Below are 10759 nucleotides of genomic sequence, written 5' to 3'. Positions count from 1 at the left end.
CCGCTGCCAGAAGTTTGGTGCTTTCCATCAACATAACATACCAACATGGCAACAGCAAGGTTTATCTGGACTAAGAGCATTGACTCGTCCACTGAAGAATGATCTGCAAGACACTGCTCAGATAAGCATTTTTCTTATCATTATAGTTTTGTGCTCTACAAGCTAAGTTAAAAGGAAGTTTTTTTTAGCCCATGATAGAAGTTTGGAGGGGAGCTAGTTCAAACAGCTCTTCCCTTCATAGCCACAGAAGAGACACCCTCTTCGTAGCTTTTGAGGCCTTTTTTCCTCCTGTAAGTATGGTTCAGGTAGAACTCAATATGGCAATTTAGCTTAGTGTTTAATGCTGGAGGATATAGTGTGTTTATTATCTGTATATATAACCTACACTGGTGCTATGAATATACACTGTAAGTCTGACAAAGTGGACTTTTGTCTGCCAAAGTTTATGCTTCAATTAAACAATTAGTCTATAAGGTACTACCTTTCTCTTTGTCTTTCTCATAAGTTAATAGTTTTTCAGTGTCCTTGTCCAAGCACTTTCTAGAAACTGCCACTTTCTGTGGCAATTAACGAATCACCGATTCTTGTGTGTACTTGCGCTGTAGTGAATGATTCATAGTTGGGTATAAAGACATTATGGATGGCCTAGACTTGAGACTGGGGTAAAGTCTTTTCAACACAGCTCTTCTAAAGAGGATGTAGACCCAGGGATCCAGGATCTGGTTCCAGGTAGCCACCCGTAAGTAGATGAGTAGCAGGTTTTCTGTCTCCCGTGGGATGACACTGCCTGCCAGGTTTCTGGGAGGCTCTTGCAAGAGGGTCTGTGCAATAAATATCTGAGGAGAAAGAAGCAGATATCAGGGTTGCATCATCATTTGATCCCCTCACCTTTGTTTGTTTGCTTTTTTAAATAAACCATCATAATTCATTGCAATCAAGAAGCAAGGAAATGATTAGGAGTTTCTAATTAATCAACCGGTTCTATATTAAGGGTACTGAGCCTAGTTCACTATAGAGAGCTGCATGGGAATGGGGATCAAGGGAATCCCAAAGGACACATGGTGAATTTGCTGAATTTGCTGTGGGATTCCCACAGGGATGTTAAAAGTTGTTGCAGGATTCCCAAGGACGTGTAGTCAAAATCTCTGGTGATGGCAGAATAAGGCTTGGAATGTACTAAGAGAGCCAAACAGGAATGCCAGAATGAGGCTTGAAATACTCAGAGAGGCAGCCAGAAACTCAGACTGAGGCTTGGAATACTCATTGGATGAATAATGAATATCATCCAAAAAAACACAGGAAGCTGTGAGGTCAGGAGAAAAAGGAGGGTTGCAAATAAGTAATAGCATTGACACCTGTGGGTATGGGTGAGGATGGAAGAGATTAATTGCAAGGATGGTTGGGGATGGATTGGATCTTAGTGGTTACGGGTTAAATTCCATTGGAAATGGGTGGAGTCAGGGATGAAATTTCTGTCCCCTTGTTACTCTTTACTGGCACCAGGCAGCTCTCTACTGTGAGACATTCAGCATGAGTTTGAAATCTATCTACTCTCAGATCCAGGGAACAGTTAAGAGTTATATTCTTGATTCTCAAATATGAAAGGATTACACCTTACTTTGTTCAATTACTTTGGTTACCAATTTTTGCAATAACTTATAAGCTCTGTGCATCAGTTTTTAAATACTCTAGCTCCTTCTTACTTGCTGGATTTAGTTTCCTTAAAGATTGGTAGACAGGGTAATATACAACACAATCATTTCTGTTTACAATTTCCATCGCCTAGATCAGGGGTGGGCAACTCCGGTCCTCGAGGGCCGGAATCCAGTCAGGTTTTCAGGATTTCCCCAATGAATATGCATTGAAAGCAGTGCATGCAAATAGATCTCATGCATATTCATTGAGGAAATCCTGAAAACCTGACTGGATTCTGGCCCGCAAGGCCTAGATCAATTAAGCTATTCCGTCAACTTAGTACTTCTTTTAGTTATCAAGCTCCGACTATTTGGTATAAACTTCCCCATACTGTTAGATCAGAAACAAATTATTTAGTTTTTAGAAGCAGGGGTCTCAAAGTCCCTTCTTGAGGGCCGCAATCCAGTCGGGTTTTCAGGATTTCCCCAATGAATATGCATGAGATCTATGTGCATGCACTGCTTTCCATGCATATTTATCGGGGAAATTCTGAAAACCCGACTGGATTGTGGCCCTCAAGGAGGGACTTTGAGATCCCTGTTAGAAAGCTTTTAAAAACAGTTTTATTCAATAAATTTTTGAACTGATTGTTTTAATTATTTTTTTCAAGATTTCTGGTAATCTGCTTTATTGTAATCCGCCTGGAACTCATAAGGGTTATGGCGGAACATTAAAAAGCTTTGTAATGTAATGTAATTATACAGACAGTGATCCATTAACTTCAAAATTCAATCACTAACATTTTCTCAAAATTTTCCTAGGTCAACATATCATGATTAATCTGTACAAATCTGATAGTCAATCCTTTACATTAAAACACCCAAATAGATTCAAAAACTGTAGCAACTGGACAGATAACATGTGAATGGCAGTAATGGTGGAAAACCTGATATGGGTCCTCAAGAGGAAATTACAACATACCATTTGGAAACACCTTGCTGTCCTTCCGAATACATAAAGTTCAATTTTCTCTCAAGTAGCAGATTTAGTGGGCATTTTGTTTAAGAATAATGCTGATTGAACACTAAAGGAAACAATACCTATAGATGCTAATTCCCTGCTGCTAAGAGATTTAGGTTTGCTTATTCTCATTTTCTTTTTTCTTAGGTCGAAGGCAATGGTGCTTGAGGCTTTTTTTTTTTTTTTTTTGACTAGTTTAATTTGGCTTATGGAAATATCTCAAACCCTTTGCAGGATGATTCCATGTTAGCCTGATAGCATGTTTTCTCATTTCTTGCCTACAGGGATAATTTCAGGAACAATTATATAGTCCTGGGAAGGCCTTGGAGGCCTGAGTCCCCCCCTCTACTAATTGTGTTCAACCCCACCCCCCATAATTGATGTACTGTCTTCTGCTTTGGCTGGCAGGGGGTCCTCAAGCCACACCTGCACAAGCCCTCCTCTAACCAAAGCCTGCCACATTTCATGGACCGCTGATGCATCAATCCCCCTCTCCCTGCATTTGCTTGTGAGGTTTGTTTGTTTTTTTAAGAAGGACGCCCATCCTTTACAAAAATACTGAACATACGCAGAAGGTGGGCCTCTGCCATGTATGCTTAGTTTTGTGAAATCTGAGCAAATGTAGGGGTGGGGGCCCAAGAAAAGCACCGGGCTTTGGCTGGAGAAGAGCTTTTACTGGTAGGGCTTGGGGCCCATGGAGAGGACAAATTTTGTGTCCTTTCCCACTTTGAGGTGCAGTTGCACCATGAAGGGATACAAGGACATTATACAGTGGTGTGGAAAAGTCTGGAATCACTTGTGAATTTTGTATTCTTTCAACTTCCTGACCTTTTATTTTAATTTTTTTTGTTGACCCAATAGATTTGTCTATGTACCACATTACAAGGATACATTTGGCTATTAAAATCAACTTTTTATTCTAGCTTGGCCTTAAATTGGCCTTAAATTTCTGAGTTTGTTTGTTAAAGTTGTCATGTTAATCATTTTTTTGTGTAAATTGAGTAATGCACTTTGCTGGCCAAAAAAGTACATACGAGAGTTAACTATCCTTCATATTCATATAGGTAGCCTTGAAAAAGGCCGTTTTGTGTGTCAGTGATGGCTCAGTATTTGGTAGGTCACCCTCTGTTCTTGATCACCTGTCTGCACCATGTCGGCATTAAGTGAACCAGTTTGATGAGCTGATCATGGGTGACAACATAGTTCCAGGCTGCAATGAGTAAATCAATCAACTAACGTTTTGATGTTGGATATCTCCCTTGGCACTTTGTGCCACAAGTTCTCGATCGGATTCAGATAGTGTTCTGATGCTTCCAGTTGATTACCTGTTTGAGACGATGGCAAGGTGCGTTGTCATCTTGGAACAGGAATTGGTCTGGAAACAGTTGCTGAACTGATGTCACCATGCACTTTTGGAGTATAGTGATGCACTTGGTCCCCATTGACCATTCCATTGATAATGGCAGCCATGCATTCCCAGACCATGATGTTCAAAAGATGCTTCACAGTGAGGTTGAGGCATTCAGGCTTGAACTCTTCTCCAGGAAACCTCCTCACTTAGGTGTGGGCCTGGTTACCAAACAGGCAGAAGGTACTTTCATTGCTTTGAAAAGCACCTTTTCCCACATTTTACATGTCCAACTTGAGTGCTTCCATGCCCACTCGATCTGGTTGCGCCTCTGGAAGTCAGTCATCAGAGGCTTATTGCATGCTTTGCAGCCCTGCAAACCAAACAACAAGCATTGGCGATGAATTGTTGATGAGCTGACACTTCCATGACACTCTGACCACTCATGCAGTAGCTGAGTTGAGGTCAACTTGTGATTGGTCAATGAAATGTAGGGTTACCAGACGTCCAGATTTCCCCAGACATGTCTTTTTGAGGACATGTCTGAGGATTCGGATGGCTTTTCAAAATCCGGCACTTTCTCCAGGTTTTGAAAAGCCTCCCTCAAAATCACTGTCAGGCAGGAAGGCAGCGTGATGACATCACGCGCCCGTGTGTGCACGTAATATCACTATATAACATGTGCACATGCCCTTCTGCCCAACCAGAGCAGGCAGCAGGGATCAGGGCTGGGACGGGGCTAGGGAAGGATTGGGGACGGGACTGGGGTGTCATCGGTCTGAATTTTCAAAATGGAAAATCTGGTAATCCTAGTCGATGGTAATCCTAAGTCGATGGTAATCCATCGACTTGCATGGACTTGGTGTGATGTTAATGCACGTAGATGACCAGACCAAGGTTTGTCTACCACTAAACCCATACTGTGATTGCAGCCCACTTTGCTGGCAAGCTAGGAGCATGAAAATCCTTCCTTGCTCATCACTGAAACATGAACACACTCCTCCAACATGAGGTGCCGATTCTTGTTCATCATTGATGCAGAAATCCAAAAGCCCATGCTTTTTATAGCTGCACTGTTATCTAGACATCTGGACTGTGATTGGCTGACAAAAGCAGCCTCCTCATTGGTCAGAAATAACACGTGCTGATTGGATAGTCTCTATCCAGTTTTGAAGCATGGTCTGTAAAGGTTATAGTAGCTATGTTCTATTATCAACAAAATTGTAAAATTAGAAACAAATGATCTTAAAAAGTTGATTCTAATAGCCAAATGTATTCCTTATAATGTGGTACACAGACAAATCTGTTGGGTCAACAAATAAATTAAAATAAAAGGTCAGAAATTTGAAAGAATGAAAAATTCACAAGTGATTCCAGACTTCTGCACACCACTGTAACATTCACATCTTTGTTTTCCATTCCTTTCCTGTTAATTCCTAACATTCTTATTGCTTTCTTAGCCACTGCTGCACATTGAGCTGAGGGTTTCAATGTTTCCTCAATATGTCGTCTAGATCCTTTTCCTAGGCAGTGATGCCTTATGAGGAGCCCTGCATCATGTAGCTATAGTTTGGGTTCCTCTTTTCCACATGCTTCACTTTGCACTTGTTCACATTAAATGCAATCTTCCATTTTGATGTCCAGTCTCCCAAGGCCCTCTAGCAATTTTTCACAATCCTTTTTGCCATCTGCAAATGTATCTCACTGGTTATTTCCATTTCTAAATCATTGATAAATATAGATGACAAAATAGAGCAAGAAACATCGTTATTCACATTGTCAAATGTGACACGAACAAGAGGTCATGGACTGAAACTGAGGGGCGGCAGGTCCAGGACAAATGTCAGAAAGTTCCGTTTCACATATCGAGTGGTGAACTCTTGGAATGCTCTCCCGGATTCAAGCGCAAGTTGGATGCAAGTTGGATGCACACCTTCTTGCAAATCACATTGAGGGATATGGGTAATCAAGGTCTCCATCAGGGAGCACCTAGCTTGGCCTCCGCGTGTGCGGGTCGCCGGACTAGATGGACCTAAGGTCTGATCTGGTGAAGGTGTTTATGTTCTTATGTTAAAAATCAGCAGTCCCAGTTCTGGGGACTCCCACTATTTACCCTTCTCCAATGAGAAGAGCCGAAAAGTGATGGATGTACTGAAATTATGTTGTTAAAAAGAAATCTTAAGTCTTTGTGGCAGCTCATATGAAAATGCCAGTCTTATATATAAAAAAACTAGTTGCTCCTGAAGATGTAAATATTTTCTCTGACCGATATCCAGAACAACTGAACTGGCCAGAAACAGCCGCTTAACAGTTAAATCACTTGTTTGGAGCTTTCCACTAATTATCAGTAGCGCAACCAGTTATTACTGCTGAAAATGAGCAGTTACCTCCTAAACCCCCCCCCCTCCCTTTCTATGAAGCTGCGTTAGCGTTTTTTTTTTTTATCGCTGACCATAGTGGTAAAAGTTCCGAGATGCAGCCGGTGATTAAAAAAAAACACTAATGCGGTTTCATAAAAGTGGAGTGGGAGGTAAATGAGAACAAGCTATTTTGAGGGCATCCTGGGGCTGGAGTTATCACTTTGGCTTGTTAAGTGCCCATATTCAGCACTTAACCGGCTAGGGTAACTGCATAAAACACAGTCCTATCTTTACATGCAATCCATGGCTGGTTAAGTTGTTGAATATCAACTTAACCAGCTATGTGTTAACTGTTACTGCAAAACCAAATATTCAGAGCTTAAGCCTGGACATGGCCTGGCATTAAATATCCAGCAATAACGTCGGCAATTGTCAGGAAAATTCACATTGCTGCCAGTTGAATGTTTACCCCTCTTAATCTATATTTCTTGGCATATTTTGAGGCAGGAGGAAATGGCTCAGATATAAAATAAAATTCACAGGATTTATCTGCCTAACGCAGGTAACACTTCAGCTCTTGTTTGGTAAGCCTTTGACAGGCAGTTTGGAGAAAATGCCCAGGTCAACCAGAAACACATATCAGGCCCATAAGGTATAAAATAAACGCTTAAAAAGTGACCTAATTCGGACTCTTCAGAAGAAATGGCTGTTTGTATAATGTGCACCAGGAAGTAAAAAGAGAAAAAAGGCCCATCTTAAAAATCTTAGAACAGTGTAAAAGAGGCTTAAATGAAGGATAAAAGACTTTGCACTGAAACAATTTGTCCCTGTTTAAAGTTTTGAAAAGGATACCAGTCTTGGGCACTCTATAATAGCACAAATGTTAAAAGGTATTTAAATATTTTCATACGGAAGCTCAGAAAAAATAGCCTGCTGTTATATCCTTTCAGCCCCTCTTCCTCCAGATGGCTCTTCATTAATCTATAGCACTTTCAAGGGTGAGAGTTTTTAACATAGTATATTTTATTTACATTCAATTTTATGGATGTTGTAGGAGGGAAGAGGATTTTGATGGGGTATTTTTTAATGCACTTATTCTCATGAATGCATTCTGGAAAACAGGCTTCATTAATTTTGAATAGAACTTCGTATTAAGGGGCCCTTTAGCTAAACTGTATTAAGCACTTACCCCTGGATTCTACATATGGCGCCCCAAATTGGGTGTTGATATCCGAGCACTGATCCAAGATGTGTGTCCAACTAAGGGCTAGATTCACTAAGCAAACCGATCGGTTTGCGAGCCCTTTGCGACCCGATTTCCCTCCGACCCAATTCACTAACCTGTGTAGCGATCCGATCCTGATCCGTGCATGCAAATGAAGGGAAACGGCATGCAAAGCAGGAAGGACGCGATTCACTAAACTTTCTTCTGACACACCGACTGGCTGGCAGATCAAAAAACAAGCGACTGGTGAAGACCAGTGTGACAAACGGACGTCTTTCCCAAGGTTTGCCACAGGGAAATTAAGGAAAGTATATAAACCCCAGTGCAGAAGGGCTGACCAGGTCAGTGCCCAGGACAATAAATTAGCTGACTACCTGGTGAGTGACAATGAAATGGAAATAGAACAGGAAGGCTTAGACTTACCTGAAGCAGTTCCAGAGCCAGGCAGGAAGAAGCTGCCTTGCTATTGTCCATTGCCTGTAAGGCAGAAAGCTCGTAGGCAGTTTCCCCTCAGAGGAACGGCATGGGCTGAGGAAGGAATTCCCTTCCCCCATCCAAAGCCAAGGGGGAGTGGTTCTTCCCCTCAGCTTAAAGCCAGGCTCGTTAGAGAGCAGAAGGAGGAAGGAGGAGGAGCAGAACGAGGCTTGGCAGTAGAGCAGAGGCAGGACGGGGCTGAGCAGTTCCTCAGCACTGACTGGGAAATGACTGAGGGACAGGCTGGTAATTTGGCCACTGAATTCCTTCCCCCAGAACCCATGGTGTTGGAGGAAAGTGGGGCTATACAGGAAAGCTGGCCAGAGGAGATGGAGAGCTGAATATCCTGAAAAGGTCTGTGAACAGAGGTCTTGTTTAGGCTGTATTTTGCTGTTTGCTCTTTGAGCTAATGACTGTGGGAGTTACTAGGGAAATAATCCTGTACTGCAATTTCACATGCTGTTTTGCTGAAGTGTGGAAAGGATACAGTCATCTCCTCTGCAGGGTATGTGCACAGCTGAACCAAACGCCAGGTTGTAATGCTGGCTAGTTTTAAAGCCCAGAATTTCCTGACTTCCACACTCCGTGAAAGTGCCCAGCTGTAAAGAAATTGCCATAGCAACTAACTAATTCAATTAGTCTGCCTGCCTCCTAGGAAGAAGGAAATTAACCCTCTCAGGGAAAAGCCTGCTCGGGACTAGGGAGAAAGTCCAACCTAGCTAGAGAGAGTGAATGCACTGCAGGACAGCACAACATATTTCTCAATCATGAACAAGAATGTCTCTCCTGTAAAGCTACAATGGAGAATTAATTGTGTTAACTATTTCACTGCCTAGCCTCATGGCATATTAAGGACTGTATGTGTTTTACCAATCAAGCCCAGAGCTGCTTGCTTGGTGACCAGGAATGAAATGAACTTTTTCTGTTATTTTTGTATGATGTTCATGCTACCAGGAAAACCTGGAGCAGCACAGTAATTCCACGGCCGGTGGCCGAATAAAAGCTTATGTTTTCACCAAGGCCATTCTGATAGTGTGATTTTTTTCAAAAATCCTTGGAGAATAAGCTTAGTGGGGCATTTGCCAGCGACTACCAACTTGAAAGGTGACCCTAATTCTAAAGGGACCACGCCAGTAGCAAGCTTCATGTCACTACCCGACGGCTCAAGGTGTTCTCAGAGAGCGAGGGTGTGACACCAGTCGCTTGCGCTAAAACCCCGCTCTCTGCCCCGATTCTCCTCCTCTGGCCGCCCTGCTCTCTGCCCCGATCTCCTGCGCTAGCCCCCCTGCTCTCCGACGCCCTTCCCCGCAGTGCGAGCCCGTAGTTTTAACCCGCAGGTTAAAAGCGGGGCTGCACTGCGGGGAAGGGCAGCAAAGAGCAGGAGAGTCAGAGCGGGTTTGTGTTCAGTTCTGTAGCTGCCCTAGACAGTTTTCCTCCACTCCCCCCCCCCCCGGTGCGCATAATTTCCTCCACTCCCCTCCCAGCGCATGAACTGGATTTTTAAAGGCTGCAGCGAGTCCCGTTGAAGAGATTGGGCCTGACTCAGCCCTGGATGCCTGCCTGGATTACTTCACCACCCCTCCTCCTTTGTTTTGACCTCGCTGGTGCAAGCGCATGCGCAGACCATCTACAGGCAAAGGAGGTGGTCTGTGCATGCGCCGGGATCGCTCTTCAGCAATCCGTGCAGTCGGTTGGGGCGTGCCTCCAATCGGCCTGCATTGCATGCAGGTGCATTCAGAATCAGTTGCCTGGCCGCGGATCGCCCACAGATCAGATCGGATCCGTGGGCTTGGTGAATCTAGCCCTAAATGGCTTATAAACCAATTAGTGCCAGTAATTGGGTGCAAATCAGTACTAATTGGCACCAATCTAGATTTGTGTGTACATCTTGCTATGTACTATTCAGTGGCTTGAGGGCTTTCAAGGAATTCAGTGAACCCCCAGCTCTACAGCCCTGCTTTTATATTTTTTGTTTACTCTTTGCTTGATGCAGTTTGATTTATTGAGTAGGCAGCCTACTCCAACCAGTCAAACTGCAAACAAAAAGTAACCCCCTCCCCCTGAAAAGAAGAGCTCTTCGGCTGAGGATTCTCCAAACCCCCTGAAGGTCCTGACAGTACTGATCTGAATTTGATTGGCTGAGCAGCATCTGCATATTGCCTGCCCGACCATTCAAATTCAGAGCAGTGCTCTCAGGGTCTTTAAGGGGTGGGGCGAATCCCCTGAAGGCCCTGACTGCATGCCACTGGTACTATTCTATAACAGGGTGCACCCAAATCCAATGGCGCACATCTCAAAAGGGGTGTGGCCATGGCAGGTATATGGGCAAATCAGATGTGTCCCTACAATTTGCGCACAGTATTATAGAATACCAGAGATATGCACCATTTATAGAATTGCGCCTTTTGTGCACTTCCATTTAGGTCAGGGTTTTCTTGGCCTACATGAGTTCGCCTATTGGCACCTAAGTGAGACCACACCCAAAATCCACCCTTAATCCGCCCTGGTGTAGATGCCAACCTCAAAGTGGTAAGCACTTACCAGCTAATTAAATTTTCTAAAATGTTTTTAATTGGTTTTTAAGGGCGCTTTCGATTAGACTATGTAACACAATTTTTTTGTTGTTATTTCTTGGTAATACAGTAAGTGTTCTTTCTTAACTGCCTACGCCACAAAAGAATAGAAAATGGCTATCAT

General features: G+C 43.2%; 1 protein-coding gene across 1 annotated transcript in view; it reads right to left on the bottom strand.

Moving 5' to 3' along the window:
* Positions 1–277: 277 nt before the first annotated feature.
* Positions 278–10759, bottom strand: part of TBXA2R (thromboxane A2 receptor) — a 57957-nt gene continuing 47475 nt past the window's right edge. The window contains exon 3 of the mRNA XM_033953873.1: positions 278–836. Within this exon, the coding sequence (XP_033809764.1) occupies positions 567–836 (270 nt within the window). The 3' untranslated portion in view covers positions 278–566. The remainder of the gene's footprint in view (positions 837–10759) is intronic.

This window comes from Geotrypetes seraphini, chromosome 8, assembly GCF_902459505.1.
Source record: "Geotrypetes seraphini chromosome 8, aGeoSer1.1, whole genome shotgun sequence".
Taxonomy (NCBI): Eukaryota; Metazoa; Chordata; class Amphibia; order Gymnophiona; family Dermophiidae; genus Geotrypetes; species Geotrypetes seraphini.
This window is presented reverse-complemented; position numbering and strand designations above follow the sequence as displayed.